Here is a 19710-nt window from a genome sequence, read left to right as displayed (position 1 = left end):
CTCCGCCAAACTTGCAGAATGAACAGGAACTCTGAAGAACCCTGGAAACTCTGGACTAAATGGGTACCCAAGGAACCCTAAACCTCCTTGAAGACACTCTGACTGGAACCTTAACTGAAGGAAGCGCGGAGCTCAGAGAGAAACCGCCTTCACAGAAAATTCGACGGTTGAAGTGCGCCACGCTCAGAACGAGCGCGCGCCACATCAACCCAGGATGCCTGCACCGCTGCCAGAGTGAGACTGAGGAGTAAGACTGACATCGCAGCGGCCATCTTGGGAGAGGGAAAAAGACTACGATCGTAAAGAACGGAGGAAGGCAGAGAGCGATCTCACTGAAACCACTCTTCGCCTCCCCCCCAGGCGCCAAGACCGACTCCTGGGTTGTATACTCAACCTGGGAAATCTAAACCTAGAACCTCCAGTCCTGACAGTACCCCCCACCAAAACCCCCCTCCTCTCCTCTTTGGGCTTGGTGGGGTGAGTGCGATGAAACTCTCGGAGCAAACGTGGAGCATGGATATTGGATTGTGGCTCCCAGGACCTTTCCTCTGGCCCACAACCCTTCCAATCAACCAGATAGAAGATCTGCCCTCCTTGTGGCCTAGAATCAAGAATTCTCTTTATCTCAAATTCCTCCCTTCCTTGCACCAAAACTGGGGAGGGGGAATTACCAGCCCTCAAACCCTCTGGACTACGCTGAAGTAGTGAAACATGGAAAACTGGATGTATCTTTAGCCGGGGAGGAAGCCTAACCCTTGCACTGACTGGGTTTACCATTCGCTCTACCTGAAAGGGACCCACAAACCTTGGCTGAAACTTCCGATTTCCCTTCAGTCGTAAATTTTTAGTAGAAACCCATACCTGATCTCCCCTTTTATAGACTGGATTTGGGCGTCTCTTTTTGTCAGCCTGCCTCTTATAGGAAAACTTAGCCTTAGACAAATTCCTAGCAGCTAACCGAAAGGCCTCATGTAGATCTTGTACTATCGTTTCCACTGCAGGTACATCGCTGTTTTCTTTATCTACAAGAGTGTTGGGATGTCGACCAGAATTTAAATAGAATGGGGAGTAACCAGTAGAAGCATGCTGAGCATTATTATAGGCAAATTCTGCTGCCCAAATCAAGTCTGGCCACTCTCCCTCCTGATCCATCAAGAATAGACGCAAGTATTGCTCCAAATCCTGATTAACTCTTTCCGTCTGTCCATCTGTCTCTGGATGGAAGCTAGTGGACAGACGGGAGTCTACACCCAACCTCTTCAAAAAGGATCTCCAAAAACGAGAGACAAACTGTGGGTCTCTATCTGAGATGACAATCTTTGGAATACCATGAGCCCTTACTATGTGCTGAGTGAATAGTTTGGACAACTGTGTAGCGTTAGGGAGAGCCTTTAGAGGGATAAAATGGCTCATCTTGGAGAAATGGTCCACTACCACCCAAATGACCGAATAACCACTACTGGACGGGAGTTCCACAATGAAATCCATGGAAATGGTATGCCATGGGTATGGGGCTAAAGGCAGGGGCTGTAATAGACCTTGTGGAGCCCTTCTGGGAGTCTTCCCCTTGATACACACCTCGCAAGTGGCTACATACTGCCGCACCTGAGCTTCCATCGCCGGCCACCAGAACTCTCTTCGAATCAGCTCCAAAGTCTTCTTCACCCCTTTATGCCCAGCCAATGGCTCGTCATGGAAATGTTCAATGATTTGTCTTTGCAGTTCCAGATCGGACACAAACAACTTGTCTTGGTAGACGGGTCTCCCTTTCTTGACTTGGAATTCTTTCCCTTTAGCCGTCCAATCCCTCTCCTCTTCAGGGGACAACAAACTTGGGAGCTTCTTTTCAATGTCTGTGGAAGTGAGTGTTCCGATTATTCGATCCACTGGAATAATAACACCTTTCTCTGCCGTTGGGACATCGGTGCTCACATGTAGACGAGATAAGGCATCCGCCTTTCCATTTGCCGAGCCAGGTTTGTACGTTAAGACAAAGTCATAATCTGCAAAAAATAGGGACCATCTCAATTGACGAGGGGTAAGAGTTCGGGCAGATTTCAAAAACTGGAGATTCCGATGATCTGTAAAAACAGTGACCACATGCTTGGCCCCCAGTAAGTAATGCCTCCATTCTGAGAACGCATCCTTGACTGCCAATAGTTCCTTATCCGCAATTGGGTAATTTATTTCTGCCGCAGTTAATTTCCTTGAACGAAACGCTACTGGATGTAACTGGCCCGTCTGCTTATGGCGCTGAGACAAAATCCCACCAATGGCCAAGTTGGAAGCGTCTGCTTCCACAAAGAATGGGTCATCCGGATCTGGATGGAGCAGCACAGGAGATGACACAAAAATTCTCTTGAGCTCATTAAACGCTGCTTCAGTTTCCGCGTTCCACTCAAACTTGATCTTCTTTCTCAGTAGTCTGGTGAGTGGACCCACTCGCTCTGAAAAGTTGATGATGAAACGTCTATAAAAATTGGCGAAGCCAAGAAAACTCTGAACTTCTTTCACTGAACGTGGAGAGGGCCACTCCTTGATAGCCTGCACCTTAGATTCATCCATCGAGACACCATTTGGAGACAGAACAAATCCCAAAAACTCTACTTGCGTGGAATGGAACACACACTTCTCTAATTTTACGAAAAGTTGATTCTCCAACAACCTCTTCAAGATGGATCTGACGTGCTGGATATGTTCCTCTAAACTGGCCGAGAAAATGAGGATGTCATCAATGTAAACCACTGCAAATCGGTCCAGAAATTCTCTCAAAACATCATTGACAAAATGTTGGAAGGCTGCCGGAGCGTTGCATAAACCAAATGGCATGACCTGATATTCGAATAATCCAAAACGTGTACGAAAGGCCGTCTTCCACTCTTCTCCCTCGGCCATGCGTACCAAATGATACGCGCCTCTCAAATCCAGTTTCGTGTATACCTTCCCTCCCTTGACTTGGTCCAAAAGTTCCGAAATCAAGGGTAGCGGATATCGATTCTTCTTGGTTACCAGATTGAGGGCGCGGTAGTCGATACAAGTCCTCAGTTGGCCATCTTTTTTAGGAATAAAAAAGAGTGGAGACGAGACTGGTGACTGTGACGGGCGGATGAAACCATTGGCCATATATTTGCTCAGGTATTCTTTGAGATGGACATTCTCAGCTTCCGACAGCGCGTAAATTCGGCTACAAGGCAGGGAGGCGCCAGGCTCCAGCTCGATTCGGCAATCATACTCTCGATGGGGAGGTAGACGTTCTGCCTCTTTTTCATCAAACACCGAGGCGAGATCTTCATACTCTGGTGGAATCTCTTGGGTGTCTACGGCACAAATGGTCTTTGGAAAGCTTGCTAAGAGTTGGGATTGCGAAGCTTCCGATGGTTCTGGATTTGAATGAAAGCAATGATGCATACAGTAATCTGAATTCATACGAATTGATCGTTTTGCCCAATCAATTTGAGGATTATGCTCCGTGAGCCAAGGCAGACCCAAGATTAATTGAAATTGTGGAGCATCAATTAAGCTGAATTGCAAAGAACTAAGATGTTGTCCGGGTCCACTCAATAAAATCTCCTCGGAATCAAAAACAATCGGCCCAGAGGACAAACTAGTTCCGTCCACAGCTCGTACTGGCTCTGGCCGCTCTTTCCTCAAAAAGGTAATTCCAAGTGACTTGGCAAAACCAATGTCACAAAAATTCCCCGTGGCCCCTGAATCAATCATGACCGAAATTCCTTCCTTGACCTTCCCTCCAAACCTTATTTGGACAGATAAAATTAAATGTGGAGCCGATGATTGCAGGGTGTTAGCCACTAATTTCGGATCTGGAGTTGACTGTTCCTTCGCTTCCACCAGGGCAACCCCTTCTACTGGTGGAGCCGATCTTTTACCCAGGAAGGGTTCTTTGGCTTCTTAGGACATTCCTTCACGAAATGACCGGAGTTCCCACAGTACATGCACAACTTGCCCAAACGTCTCTTCTCTCTTTCTTCCTTTGACAACGGTCCTCTGACCGAACCAATCTGCATAGGCTCATCCTCTGTACACGAATCCTTAGACTTGGATCCCTCTGATTTCATTCTGTCGAAACGGGGTGGTATATATCTAGTTTCCTTTCTCCTCTCGTTCTTCCTCTCACTTTGACGCTGATCGATCTGAAGAACCAAGTCAATTAATTCGGAGACCTCAGTGGGACGTTTAGGGATCTGTGATAACCCATCCTTCAACTCATCCTTTAATCCACGATAAAATATAGCAGCTCGTTTCTCCTCTGGCCAACTTGTTTCCACAATTAACTTGTTAAATTGAGCCAGGTAGGCCACTAGTTCACGATTCCCCTGCTTAAGATCTAATAACTCATTATCTGTGGATTGAGAGATGGACCGTCTGTCAAATATCCGTAGAAATTCTCTCTTGAACCCTTCGAATTCATACAAAATGGGATCATTGTTGTTCACCAAAGGCATGGACCAAGCGGCGGCATCTCCACTCAGGTACGACAGCATGAACGCCACCTTTGACTGGTCTTCCTTAAAAATGATTGGCCGACAAAGATAATGTAAAGAACATTGCGTGAGGAAAATTTGGGCCTTGTGTGGGTCCCCACTATACCTTTCTGGAGCGGCCAGTGGAATTGTAGGAGAGATTGCGTGAATCACCTGCGTAGTGAGTTCTGCCGCAGAGGGGGCAGGGGCAAAAGAGGGCGTCTTTTCTTCCTTTACTGCTGAACGGGAACCCCCAGAAAACTCTTCAAACTGTTGACGCAAATAACTAGCATCTTGGGCAGACTTCCTGACCTCCTCTCTAAGGGACTTGTTTTCCTCCATAGTATCACTTAACTGCTTTTGTATGCTATCTAAAACTGTGGCCAAGGCCTTTACATCAATTCCTTCAGCCATCGTGCTCAGGTGGAATTTAATTGCGGGCACTTCAATCTGTCAAGTACCTTAGCAGCTTCAACGGATTCCACAGGAGCAGATGCTGGATCTCCACTCCTCCACTCCGCTACCGCCAGCTAATAGCTCACGAGCAGCAGAGCGGGGGAAAGGGGAATTGGACAGAAAAGAGAGACTGCACCGTGTCTTCTTTCTTGGACTGGATTCGGAGCTTCTTCCTCACGACTCCTGCAAAGAGAGTTACTCAACAACTGTTCTACAGTAAATTACTCAATTAGTTGTGGTACTATTACTCACTATACCTGTCCTGACACAGTGGGTTGCTACTCTCTGGTTTAGTTCGACAGATGTCTTCTAAGGAGCAGTGGAGTTGAACAGGTGGTGTGTGAAACCCTGCAAATAGAATCACATGTAAACCCAATTACCTACTACCTTGCTCCCCTCCCTTCACCTAGTCTTCTTATACCTGTCTTTCCCTTAGAAGAACCTTGTCCATTTACAGAATGCTCTATAGTTCCAACTTGCAGCCTACTCCTCTTGCTGGATCCAGAACCAAGCAGGTGAAGTCCGTTGGTAGAACCCTTATATATATATATATATATAATTGCACCTACATGGAGATACAGGAAAGTCTTTAAACTCTTCAATCTTTATTCAGTACTCAGTCTTGCTGATGAAAGCCTTTGCTGCTGCTACTTCTTAAAATGAAAATCCTATTCATGAGACTCTCACTCTCTCAATTTTCTGTTCAAGTCTGTGAATTTAAATCCTTGTCCTTCTATAATACTGTCTCTGGAAGCTTTTGCTGAGCGCTGGCAATTCCACGAAAATATAGATATAATTGAACTTACTTCTCAAGAAGAATGTTCGCCAGCCTTACTTCTTGTTTACCTCTCAACTGGGGCGCTGTGAGGCAAGGTGAGTCCTTAGTTCTTCCACACTCTTGAGGACTCCGCCAAACTTGCAGAATGAACAGGAACTCTGAAGAACCCTGGAAACTCTGGACTAAATGGGTACCCAAGGAACCCTAAACCTCCTTGAAGACACTCTGACTGGAACCTTAACTGAAGGAAGCGCGGAGCTCAGAGAGAAACCGCCTTCACAGAAAATTCGACGGTTGAAGTGCGCCACGCTCAGAACGAGCGCGCGCCACATCAACCCAGGATGCCTGCACCGCTGCCAGAGTGAGACTGAGGAGTAAGACTGACATCGCAGCGGCCATCTTGGGAGAGGGAAAAAGACTACGATCGTAAAGAACGGAGGAAGGCAGAGAGCGATCTCACTGAAACCACTCTTCGCCTCCCCCCCAGGCGCCAAGACCGACTCCTGGGTTGTATACTCAACCTGGGAAATCTAAACCTAGAACCTCCAGTCCTGACACCGGGGGCCTGTTTCCCTAAAACTGATTGTGGAAAGCATGTGGGGGCATAATGCTAATCAGTAATAAAATCATCACAATACAAATGCAAACATTAAACCTCACCGTGCACGGAAGGTATTTGCGGTACCGGGGGCCTGTTTCCCTTAAACTGATTTTGGAGAGCATGTGGGGGCATAATGCAAATCAGTGCTTAAATCATCACAACACAAATGCAAACATTAAAACTCACTGTGTACGGAAGGGATTTGTGGTACCGGGGGCTGTTTCCCTTAAACTGATTGTGGAGAGCATGTGGGGGCATAATGCTAATCAGTGCTAAAATCATTGCAACACAAATGCAAACATTCGCCAACTCACAGTTCACCCCAAAAAATACCATGCATGAACAAATTAAGAACGACACCAAAAACGAAAAATAGTTCCAAGACAAATACTTCAGCACACTAGTGGCAGGTTTACAGTAGTTAGGCGGTGCTGCATAGGCATTCCCAAACAAATAAAGGAGGAACTAAAAGACAGATTAACTGGTCAAAAGCAAAAGATTTAAGCTGACAAGCGACCAAGCCAATAAAAAGGCAATAGGCGGAGTTTCACCACTGATATGGATTACTGGATGTTTCAAAGAGACAGCGCATGCGCGCTGCCTAGGCGAGACCTAAAAATGTGAGTATTCCAGTGTTAGGTGCATATATAGCTACAAGCGAGAAGTGCTGCCGTCCTGCTACCCCTCAACCACTACATACCTGCTCTCTGGGTCCATCTTACTAGACGCAAGGGTTAACGGGACCCCCAAGGAGCTGTGCATAGCAGCACTAGGGCACTGGGGATCCACCTGATGGTCGGGTACGTGCCCCCTGACCAAACGTGGTAGGCTTCGTAGACCCGGGTGCAGCACATGCACCACCAGTATTAGTAGCAGGATAGGAAGATCGCTGTGAGCTCACAGCGGTGCCACACCAGTCATAGGGCCCCCTGTGCGAGGGTGGAGCATGCAATAACATACCGATAGTTCGCTGCAAGCGGGGCTGATTAAGCAGGCCTTGGAGCACTCGGTAAGGCATGCCCAGCGCAGACTGTGGTGGCAGTAGACGGACCCTTTCAAGGGAGGAGCCTGCCGCGACTGTACAACTTCTATTAGAGCCCTTTCACGTGGTGGGGAGTCCAATCACTGGTCACCAAAGTGGGTCCGATCCACTCTGTGTACCCTGGGTGCACGTGAACTGATCGCAACTGTGTTAGTGTTCTCAGCAGCAAGTCTCTGCTGTGCAAGCAGCTGGAGCGGGCGCCACCTCTCGCCAGCAGTCACGGTTCTGCAGCTCTCTCCTGTGGTATTTACCCGCTGCAGTTGGGATAAGAGGTCTGGTCGAGTCTGTGTAAGTAAGTAATTTTATTGACCGTTTGATTATTTAAAATCTTTACAGTAAAACAAACTAAAATCAGCACCTACCCTCCTTGCCTCCCCCCTCCCTCGAGCCATCCGTCTGCATGGTCCCCTTTTTCCAACTGTTAATCTTTTGTTGCGAAATCCCTTTTTCGCCGTTGAGCAAGGGGTTAATTTCATGTTGCACAAGCATTTCAATAAAACCCATGAAAAGTGACTGTGTGTCTCTTCTTTGCCCTTTAAGAATGTGATTGCCAATTCCTTGCAGTCTGTTAAACAGTCTCTGAAGTTCTCAGAACGTGTGCATTCGCACTTCCGTTCTGTATGGTAATGCGTTTATGAGCGCGCTTCTAAAGCCTGTCTGATTAAATGTATAAACTTCGCCACTCTTGCAAGGATGCAGGTTTTTGTTTCCCAGAGACACAAATCCGACGCATCCTTGCACGACCTTATGCTATGGGCCCTTAAAATGGAGCTAAGTAACCTTTGTCATTCGCTGACCAATTTAGGGCAGCAGCATAACAGGTGAAGCCAGGATTCCCTTTGATAGTTGCATAGCTGACAAGTGGCTGCGCCGTCTTCTCGCACCCATGCTGGATAAAAATTCCGACATTTTAAGGGCTGTGAGCCTCATAAAAAGAATTCTCCTGTCAGCTTGGACTCCTAGGGCTTCCTGTAGGTACTGTTGGACTTTCCCAAGGGTATAGGATTCATCCAGTGCCGTCGTGATGGTAGTGTAGTGGAGTACAGCTCGATCCTTTTCATACGAGATGGAGCGGACTTGCCTCTTCACGGCATTTGACCAGGCCTTTTGCGGAATGTCAGGTAGGGATAAACTTTCTACTTTGATATTCAGGGTCCCTAGTGCTTTGCCCAGCTTGATGTGCCAAGGGGAGTGCGCTTTCCTGAAGATCGTTTCCAAATTATATTTTAGGGTGTTGCTCGAGGCTTTGAGCACCCTGATGTACTAATAAATTAAGTCCCCCTGAAGTGCAAGTTCTGGTCTGCAAAGCCCTAGTTCCAGTCGCAGCCTGGTGTTCCTTGCATACCTGGGTGCTTACAACACTGCCTTGTAGGCTTTGATCTGAGCGGCTGCTATGAATTTGTCTAAAGCTCCTGGGAAGGCAAGGTGGCCATATTTAATGGCCGATATTAGTTTTGCTTTGAGGGCCATCAGCATGGGCTCTGCTGTCGGGCTTGACAAGCGTTGGCTTAAGTGCCTCAGTGTGAGGATTACGCTGTTGGTTTTGGCGGTTAGATGTTTTGTGTGTGTTGTCGAAGTGGCCCTCTCAGATAGCCAAACCCCAGGGTAGTTATAGGCTGCTGTTGTCCCTATTTGATGGTCTCCCAGTTTCCAAGTAGCTTGCATTTTGTGGGGATTGTTACCAAATACAATTATCTTTGCTTTGCTCTGATTTACTGTCAAGCTATTTTCCTTGTTGTACTTTTCCAGCTCCTTTAAAACTCTTTGGAGACCCACCCTGGTGTGATCCATTATCACTGTAACATCAGTGTACTGGAGGATTGCCAGTCTCGCCTTGCCCAGTCTCGGGGGCACTAGTCTGGCCTCTTTCAAGGCACTCAACATAACTGCAGAATAAAGATTTAATAATAATGGGGCCAAGACGTAACCCTGCTTCAGGCCATTGTTGGTTTCGACTCTCGAAGATAAGGCTGTGGGGCTTATTTTAACCTGGACCCAAGTCCCCTCATAGAGAGCTATGGTTGCTTTCAAAAGCTTCTGTGGAATCCCCCAGGCTGTCAGTTTTCCCCAGAGTCGAGCCTGTGGCATAGGACCGTCTGTCCTCTGCCACAGGCTCCATCGAGCCCTTGCAGTATATCGCTGCCCAACTGCTGTTAGCTTTCAAGGCTGGGAACGGGAAGGTGCTTGCAGGCCGCGCAAGTCTATGGCACACCACGTCTGTTGCAGAGTCTCAAAAACTGCTCCCCGCAGATGCTACCAGCCTTTGGTTGTCTCCTGCACCAGCAGGGTTCGAGTCGGGGTACCACGAGGGTGGACGGCGTCCCCCCACTTATTTTACCGGGAGCTAGATAACTGGAGCGAATGGAGCCACACATTTACTGTTTGGCCTCTCTGGGCCGAGATCAAAGCTCATTCAGAACGCTGATCACGTGCTGGCTTCTCTGATGCAATCGCATCTACGGGGTGAGCGAGGGGAGGCAATGAGTCTGATGGTGCAAGTCACCTTTCGTAACGTCACTTCCTGTCGTGACGTCAGCGTCCCCCCACTTCTTTTTTTAGGACTTGTGCCCTCTGCACCAGGATGGGTCATCTGCAGTGGGCCGACCTGCCAACCTGAGAATAAAATTGGCCGTGAGAGGAGGGACCGTGGCCTTGGAGGGGGGAGGGAATTTATCACATTTTCCAGGGTTTCGATGCTATGCTCAGCTAACTCAAGAGTCAACAAACACACCGAGTCTAGAAAAATAGAATCTGAACTAAAAAAGAATAATTTATTATATACAAGTAATAAACTTGAGAATGGTTACTCAGTTAGGCAGCCAAGTCAGGTTTTTATTATTCAAGGATACAACACAATATGACCTCCGACCAACCCATGCAATGAAGCAGAAGCAGTCCTTCATTCAAAAACTGGGGGAAGCACCTCTCCGTCAGTTCCGCGACTAGCATGGTGGTACAAGGAAGTGCTAAAATCTTGGCAGATTTTGCCCTCCAGGAATAGCAAGACAAATGCACACTTTCTCGGGGCAGATAAGCCCCGGGAAGTCTACCACCCATGCACCTTGACTCTTCCCTTTGAAAAGTTACCCTGACCCATCGTCACTAGGTCCTATGAGCTAGAAAGCGTGGAAAGGGTGTGGTTTAGGTGATAACTTCCCATTCTTTGCAGGAGCCCATGGACAAGTGGCACTTGGGTTAGATTGACTCCTTTCCACAAACATCTTGGCTGCCCTGGTGACAATTTCCTTTCCCACCCCACCCACCTTCCTATGAGGGACGGGTCATGGACTGAAAAATTACACACACGGTAAAAAATAAACAAGAATGCACACAGAAGGTGAGGAAAAACTCAGCTGGGCAAAATCATGCTGAAAGAGCAGCAACGCACGCACACGACAGAGGAATTTAGGATCAGTGCGCCAAGAGTGAATTTTACGCAGTACATGAGCACAGCCAACCTCCACTTCTCAGATACCAGCCCATCTGGAGCTTACCAGCTTGCTAGTCCCCTTTCGAATTAAGTCAATAGCAGAAAAGTAACATTAACACGGAAAACGTATTCCTCTATTCTGGTCACTCATTGGTCAAGGAGTCCTTTCCTCCTTTAATCTAGACTGGCCAATGCGACGAGAGGGCTCCATTTCCAGCCCGAAGCTTGCATGTGTCAGGAAAATGGATTCTGGAGATTGTTGTCTTGGTTTCATTGCATTGGACCAATACACGTTTGGACGGTTTAAAAGCCCAGGACTGGACAATAGCGTCTGTAAAGCCATGGAGGGATGGATTCGCCCTCAAGAACCCTTCAAGCATCCAGATGTTCTGTGCACTCAGAAGACTGCAGGGTACACCTATAACTGCTCTTCAGACCAGGCCAATGAATGAGGTTGCAGCAGAAAGTCAGAAGCTGCTCAGTGTGGGGTCCCCCGTCTCCCAGGTCTCCAGTACCCCTCAGATTCAGCCAGCTGTTGTGCAAGGACTAGGGAAATTGACAGTTTGCCAATTGTGGCTACCCGGAGGACAATGTATAGAGCACAGATACGTAAATATGCACAGGTGTGTTCTCCACTTTGCACTTTTTTATGTCCTTGATTAGGTCAGTGAATTATTGAAAGAGACAAAGAGTCCGAGTGTGTAAGAGAGTGCAGGAGAAAGAAAGAGATAAAGAGAGGGAGGCGGATAAAGAGACCGACAAGGAAATTTGGTGGAGGGACCTATCGAAGGAGGGTCTGAAGAAAGGGGAAACCGGAGGGAAGTAGGTGACGACTTGAAGATGGGTGTAGGCAGTGCTTAATTTGGGCTGGTGGTTGCCGGTGGGGCCCACTGCCACTCATTTTAGGGAACCAGAACTTATATTTCTTGATCAGACATTTAACGAGAGCAAGTGAGAGAAAAACTCAAAAAGGGGAAGGAAGGAGGAAGAGACAGACAGAAAAAAGCGACTAAAAGGTAGAAAGGAGGAGCCTGCAAAAGTTAAATAAAGAGGTGGGAGTGACTGATAGTGGATTAAAGAGGCCTGGGGTGGACAGAGGTCCATGCAGCATTGGGATTCGGCGCACTAACATTTAACACCTCCAGCCGCGGGGTTCTTGGCAGAGCTTTGAGCACCATCTTTCCTCCTTTTACAAATTAAGCACTGGGACAGAGAGACCGAAACAGAGATAGGCCACGCATGTGTGCGTGCATACGTTCGTACCCATGCGTAAGCCTGTGTGATTGCAGGTGCCGTGTGCGCGGGCAGTGAGGATGGGAGAGTGTTACATATCACTTACTTGTCTTAATCGCAAACTCTTTTGGTGAAGACCGTGCACCAGTCGGCGTTCGGCTGTACACTGTCAATGTGTAGATCTGCCCAGGCTGCAGTCCTGTCACAGCAAAACTTCTGTTGTAATATGTGATAACTCTTCCGCTGACATTGGCGATATATGCATAGCCGGCCACACAAGTCACATTTGGAGGAATCAGTGTCACGTTCACGCTCGTAGTGGTCATGCCGGTCACGGTGACGCTGGGCACAGGGGCGGGGCCTGCAGTGGCAAAAGGACAAGTATACAAATTTCACTTATGGTGCTGGGGAATCACTTTACAAAGTGTGCATCCGCGGGAATTCTGACAAAATACACAACACACCAATAACTTTTGTTCTTGCTTAGTTATAATTTAATATTAAAGAAAAATGTAGCTGTTCATTCGGTAATTTTTGGTTTGACCCCAAAACACTTACTACACACGAATCCGGAACACCATCTCCCATCCCCCCACAACATAATTCCATGCTGGTGTGTCCACACAGTTTAGACATGCAGCCCCCCTCAGGCCTCTATAATCAAAACCGTTCAGAATGGCTGTAGAAGGAGACCCTCAAACCACAGCCCGATGAAGACCCAATCAAAATCTCAACATGCCAAAACAGTGCGCTGCAACAAAACTGAATTTTAAAAAGACCATGACTCACAAAGGGCAGCACTAGTCGGGGGACAGCAAGAATACACCTGGAGCAGTAAGGTCTGCAGGTGCAATAAGTAGATAGGAAAATAGGCAGAAAATAACTATGCTACAAATAGTCATTTTGCTTCACATTATACAATGGCCTTAGATGGTACTTCAAAAGATACAATATAAACAGCCCAATTGTAAATTGTTTATTCCTATCGGTCCCGGAAGTGCGTAGGAAGGGGGGGATAGTGGTGATTTGAAGCCATCCCTGTCTCATACACCAGTTGGTGTTCCTCCTTTTTCTGTGCATTAACCATAAATGCATCCCATGGAAGTCTCGTTAGAGAGAGCAGCTCATACTCACGTGTGTAGATGAGAATGCTGCAGACCTGGTAGCTGGATGAATAAAGAGAGACATTATAGAGACACCCAGGTTCCAGTCTAGTGATGCTGATGTTACTGCTTCCGGAGCCATCTACTGCTGGAGGGGCCGTTTTATTGTTCTCTGCTGTCGCAGTTGCATTGTTGAACGTGCTGCTGCCTTGAACTGTGATTCTATCTTCCTCTGTAGACCAGTTGAGTGAGCTGCAGTTAATCTGTGAAGCTGAAAACAAAAACAAGGGTAAACCACAGGATCAGGCACTCTTTCAGACACCCTAAGGGTAAGCCACAGGATCAGGCACTCTTTCAGACACCCTAAGGGTAAGCCACAGGATCAGGCACTCTTTCAGGCACCCTAAGGGTAAACCACAGGATCAGGCACTCTTTCAGACACCCTAAGGGTAAGCCACAGGATCAGGCACTCTTTCAGACACCCTAAGGGTAAACCACATGACCAGGCACTCTTTCAGACACCCTAAGGGTAAGCCACAGGATCAGGCACTCTTTCAGACACCCTAAGGGTAAACCACAGGATCAGGCACTCTTTCAGACACCCTAAGGGTAAGCCACAGGATCAGGCACTCTTTCAGGCACCCTAAGGGTAAACCACAGGATCAGGCACTCTTTCAGGCACCCTAAGGGTAAACCACAGGATCAGGCACTCTTTCAGACACCCTAATATGTACTTATTAGAATAAGTTCATGAAAATGATATGGAGATAAAAACACCAGACTCTCCCTGAGGCAGCGGCCTTGGGCGACACTGGAAGGTTTGCCCACTGGCTGCTGCCTCGGAAAGGCCTGAAGGGCGCTGAATTCACTGTCCCTGTCACTGCCCTATCAAATCCAAAGGTCTGGCAAGATGTCTTCTGAATTGACTTCGTCAATTCCTCTCAGTGCTTGATGGTCAACAGTCCAGCTCATCCCTGCCCTCCAGTCACTACAAAATAGGCGCCTGCCTCTGCCTCTTTGGGATGAGAGCCGAGTCACTTTTGACCCAGAGTATTTCTAATTTGTCTTTTCCATTATGAATGGATGGGAAGTATGTAGTCCCCTGCTGTACAGATAGATCACAGGTCATTCTATAGTTAAGAGAGCCAGATGGTTCAATGACACAGGGAAACCACATTTTAGTTCATAACTCTATGCCATTATTAAATCTATTTTTAGAGACCGCCCCTCAGGCAGAGGTCAGACAGCCGCGCCTGACATATAACTGACTTTCACCTAGCGCCACCATCTTTCAGAGGAACAACTTAAACCCCACCATCTCCTGCATGATAAAGAATGGACACTCCTCTCTAGCCCAGACATCACATCTCCCCTTCCCTGAAGGACGTGTGTTCGAACCCAGTCAGACTCAAAGTTGAATTAAAGGCACTAACGTGGATGCATAAGGCTCTTTTTGGAAATGCCCAGAATACATTAAAAAACATAATAAACCCCAGCAACTAACCAGTGCATTAAGATCTGGTTCTCAGAATCTGATCCAGGTGCATACTTTTAATAGGGTAAAATAAGGAGGGAATGCCTTCAAGTCAGGTGGCTTAGCTGTGAAAGAAAGAACCCAAAGATACATATTTTGCATTGTGATTTATGGTTTCTTTTCGGATTGGCCTGAACCCAGTGCCAGTGTATGAAACAGTACATTATAAAATACCCAATTACTTACTGCAAACCTGTGAGAGGCTCCTGCTAAGGCACTGACAATTGCCCAGGACTGTTACACGCCAAGCAAAATGTTGCAGTGACCTGGCTGCTCAAACAAGGGGTTCCCCTTGCTGTGGGTAGGAAGGTAGTAAACATTTTCACAATGGGATTATCCATTCAAATATCCCTAAAGAGCAGCCCATGACTATCGTAATCTAAGTTACAATCTTACAGCATAAGAATGTACAGAGTACTACAATCAATACTGGCCAAAAACATTGCAAAAACAAATTTCCGCTTTAGGATAGCAGAGCAATACCTACTCATCACTTCCACATCCCAGTGCTTATATCATGAGGTTTGTTCACACCCTGCTTAGAACCAACAAGGAAAACATATCTAGGCTCCTCTCCCCACTTGCATGATAAAGGACCACCTCTATCCAGTAAACTCATGTGTGGTCTCTCTCATTGGGAGGTAGTCACTCTTTTCTTCTGGTCTTTGGATTAGAGCTGTGTTAGGGGCTAGTTCGGGGTTGTATTGTTCTGTAGCTGTGTTTCTTTAAGTTTAGAATGTTTCTGGTGACATTTCTTGGTGCTCTTTTAGGCTCGTGGTAGAGATTTGTTGGTGTCTGGAGCAGTCGCTGGGAGATGTTGGGTGCTATTCCTCCTACGATATGAAATAAATCACATTTATCCTTAATTTTCTGATCTGCTTCATTTGCCACCGTAACTCTCATCCTTACCTTTTAGATCATATTTGAGCCCTTTTCCTTGGCCCTGGAAGTTTGTCTCTGCTGTGGATTGTGTGTGTGCTTTTGGTGGCCTCCTGAGTCACTGTGGGGCTTAGGGCTTATAGAGGGGGATCTGTTGTTAAGGTGCGCACCCAAGCCTCCCTCTGGGCTTGTGACTGTGTGGGTCTGCATCCACTGTTAAGCCTGCCATTCATGGATCCTTGCTAGGCCTGGGACTGATGTTTGTGGTTGTTCTCATTTATGTTGCTGTGGACCACTACGGATAGTTTAGGATTCTCTTCCAGCTAGTAAGACAGGGTGTAGGTCCTTCCACATGTGCTCCCTTCTAGGCTTGGGGGCTAGAGCGTAGTTGCTCATTATGTGCTGCTGTACATCCTCTCAATGCAGAATTGGTAAGTAGTCCCTGCTTTTCTTCCTAGAGTGCAGTCTGGGTTTAAGCCTGTTAGAAATTGGATTTCTGGTTGGCAGAGGTATGCACCCTGTCGAAGCAGGGACCACAATCCTATTCAGGACAAGTCACAACACACCCTAAATTAACCTGTACTCACTCTCTGGTAGCTTGGCACACAGCAGTCAGGCTAAACTTAAGAGGCAATTTGTAGAGTATCTGGCCAACACTTCAAATAATAACACAGTGAAAACACCACAAAAACATTCCACACCAAGTTAGAAAAATAGATTATATTTTTAAGAACAAAACGGCAAAAGTCCAACAGTATACCTGGAGGTATGAATTTTAAAAGAACATATTGCATTATAATGCTTAAAAGCATAAAGCCCCAACTGGGGCTAACTGGTCGCGCTTGGCTGGGACATATCTAAAAGTTCAGGCCGACCGCAATGGAGCTTGGGTCGGATACAGGGACCAACCTTGGCCTGCTGCAAAGCACCTTGAATGCGTCAACATCGAGGGTAATGCAGGGAGCAGAGGAGGCAATTAATTGTCGTTGATCCTTATGATGGAGGAGATAAGTCAGTTCCAATCCGCAAAAAGTCGAAGATGCATCAGGAATGGAGGCAATGAGCCACATAGTCGATCCTTGCAGCTGCAGTTATGCATCATCATCGATGGAGATGCACCAGTTCCGAGCGGCAGAATGGTGTTGATGCTTGGATACTTGCTGAAGCAGCACTTTATACTCACTTCTAAGGGCCCAGAACTGGGTTGACACCACTTGGCAGAGAGAGACTTGCAGAAAGCAAAATCCAGGTGCAGTAGCCAGGTGTGAGTTGAAGTCTTTGATGTCCCTGAGACTTAGAGCAGGGGGCAGGCCACCAAGCCATTGGAGTCACTCTGAGTTCAAGTGAGGTGGGTCCAGTCCTTCTCAGTGAGGCCAGAGGGTAGCAAAGCAGCACAGCAGAAAAGAAAAGCAGCTCTTCCAGAGTAGCCGTCCATCAGAGTAGCAGTCCTTCTTCATGGCAGAGTTCTTCACAGGTCCAGTAGTGTACTAAAGTGGTAGGGTCAGAAATCCAGTTCTTATACCCAGTGGTGCCTTTGAAGTGGTGAAGCCTTCAATGAGGGGCTTTGAAGTTTACAGAGGTCCTCCTTTCCTGCCCTGGCTCCTGACTTGCTACAGGGGTTTAAGCAGTCCTTTGTGTGGAGACGGGACACAGCCAATTCAGGTTTAAGTGTCATCTCCTCCCTACCATCCTGCTAAGGATAGCCCATCAGGATGTGGATGGCCCTTCAGTCACAACTAAGATCCCTTTGTATGTGGCTGTCTACATGGAATGCATAAAGTTCAGCTGTAAACCACCTCAGACGTGTATTGGAGACAAGCAGCAGGCACAACGGGCCAAGAGCGGAAAAATGCCATCTTTCTAAAAGTTGCAAAAAGAACAATTGATGGACAGAATGCAGTACAATGTCATACATTCACCTCAGTACAGAGATCTGGGCAAAAATCCATCGTTTTTTTGCTCCCCATGCTATTTCAGTTTGAACCCAGCCATATGCAAATCAGTCTTGACCCTGCGCTCAATGGGAACAGTCCGGCCCGAACTGCCATGCCAAGTCCTCCCTGGACTGGAAACAAGCATCCTAGGCCCAGCTTCTGGGTTTCACCCCTCATCAGCCAGGATAGCTGGACTCCAGTGCCATCCATCATCTCCTTGTGCTTGCTTTGTGCACCCTAAGTTGGCAGGGTATGCCCAGACGTCGGTCCCTTGCTCACTTTGCGACTGGATTCAAGCTAGCCTGGCTGATGAGGGGTGTTACCCCGAAACCGGACCCGGGATGCTTAGTTCTGGTTCAGGGAAGACCTGGCTTGGCAGTTCGGGATGGACCGTTCCCATGAGGCACAGGGTCAAGACTGATTTGCATATAGCTGGGTCTGAACTGAGGTGGCGAAGGGAGCTAAATAACGATGATGGATTCAACCCAGATCTGTGACTGGGGGTGAGTGTCTGAAAATTTGAGCACTCCGTTCATCATCTCCTTGTGTTTGCATCTTTCTAAAAGTGGCATTTTTAAAAGGGTAATAATAAATTCATCTTTACCAGTAAACAGGATTTATCATTATAGTGATATGAGACATGAAAGATCTACTTCTCAATCAGGAACTACAGCTTATTAAGTGTAATAAGGAATTCCCAATGTTAAGCTATGAGAAGGGTATGACTCACAGTAGTGAAAAATGAATATGGGTATTTTTCACTACCAGGACATGCAAAACTTAAAAGTGCATGTCTCACCTTTTGATTACAAAGCATCCTGCCCTATTGGCTACCCAGGGTCTATCTTAGCAGTGACTTTTGAGGAATACAAGGGGAGTTTATGGCTTGGCACGGGGTTTTAAATGCCAGGTTGTTAGAAATGGGGGTCTCTAGTTGGCCATGGTTTGCACCTTTGTCCAAGTAGGGACCCTGCTTCCTAGTCAGGGTAAGGGGGATACATTGCTAAAATAACCATTGCTTACCCCCGTGGTAGCTTGGCACAAGCAGACAGGCTTATCTCAGAGGCAGTGTGTAAAGCATTTGTACACACATACAGTAATACAGTGAAAACACTACAAATGGACACCACACCAGTTTAGAAAAATAACTAATCTTTATCTAAACCAAACAAGACAAAAACAACAAAAATTCACAATACAATAATCGAAATATGACTCTTAAAAGGAAGAAATATTTCTGTCCATAGCAAACTATAGATGCAACACTTTCAACACAAAGTACCTTGGATGCGTCACAGCACAAACAAAAATAGCCACAGGTAAGGTGATGCATCGGTTCCTTACGCCCAGGGAAGGTGATGTGTCGGTTCCTTACTCCAGGAAAGGTGATGCATCGGTTCCTTACTGCAACGCAGGGGAGGTGATGCATCGGTTCCTTACTGAAGGGGAGGTGATGCATTGGTTTCTTACTGTGCGAGGAGGTGATGCGTCAGTTTCTTACTGCGGGCCCAGCGTTCTTGTAGACTTGGGGCCCCAGTGCGATGCGTGAGGATCGGGGATGCAACAGCGGCAATGGCGCTGCATTGGCCTATCCAGCTGCAGTCCCATGATGCGTTGGCTCTTGCATCAGCACAGCACGGCCTGCATTGGAATCAGTGCGGTGATCTCGGACTTCGGAGGTCGGTGCATGGGATTCGGCATGTGGCGATTTCTCCAGCCGTGGGCAGGCGACTTGTCGGTTTCTTCGCTGATGCATCAGAAACAGGTGCGGATGTATCGCGCTTCTCATGCTGAGGCTCAACTCAGCAACAGGCACCTCATGGTAGGTCAGAACTTCCAACAAGGAGGTTCAGGGAAGTTCAGGGGAGCTGGTGGTGAAGTCTATGCATCCCTGAGACTTCTAAACAGGAGGCAAGCTCTACTTCAAGCCCTTGGAGATCTTCCTCAAGCAGGAGACACAGCACACAGCAAAGTCTTTAATCTCTTCTTGGCAGCAACAGCCACAGCAGGCCAACCCCAAACTGCACAAAGAAAGGGGCAGTACATCTCCTTCAGTTTTCCCAGCTCTTCTTCTTGGCAGAGGCTACTCTTGAATTCCAGAAGTAATCTCTAGTTCAGGAGTTTGGGCTCCAAAAATTATAGTCCATTTCTCTTTGGTCTCTGGTGTCAGAGAGGCTCTGGCCCATTCAGTTGAAAGGAAATCTCCTCCCCTACTCTGAATGCAGCCCATGTCTATTCA

General features: G+C 47.3%; 1 protein-coding gene across 2 annotated transcripts in view; it reads right to left on the bottom strand.

Annotated features, from left to right (window-relative positions):
* PTPRH (protein tyrosine phosphatase receptor type H) overlaps positions 1 to 19710 on the bottom strand; it is a 517583-nt gene that overhangs the window by 262877 nt on the left and 234996 nt on the right. For both annotated transcript variants that reach the window (XM_085616391.1, XM_085616390.1), the window contains exons 6-7: positions 13156 to 13395; positions 12128 to 12382 (exon numbers count right to left, since the gene is read on the bottom strand). In XM_085616391.1, the coding sequence (XP_085472517.1) occupies positions 12128 to 12382; positions 13156 to 13395 (495 nt within the window). The remainder of the gene's footprint in view (positions 1 to 12127; positions 12383 to 13155; positions 13396 to 19710) is intronic.

Source organism: Triturus cristatus, chromosome 7, assembly GCF_964204655.1.
Source record: "Triturus cristatus chromosome 7, aTriCri1.1, whole genome shotgun sequence".
Taxonomy (NCBI): domain Eukaryota; kingdom Metazoa; phylum Chordata; class Amphibia; order Caudata; family Salamandridae; genus Triturus; species Triturus cristatus.
Note: the sequence above shows the minus strand (reverse complement) of the source record. Positions and strands in the feature narration are given on the sequence as shown.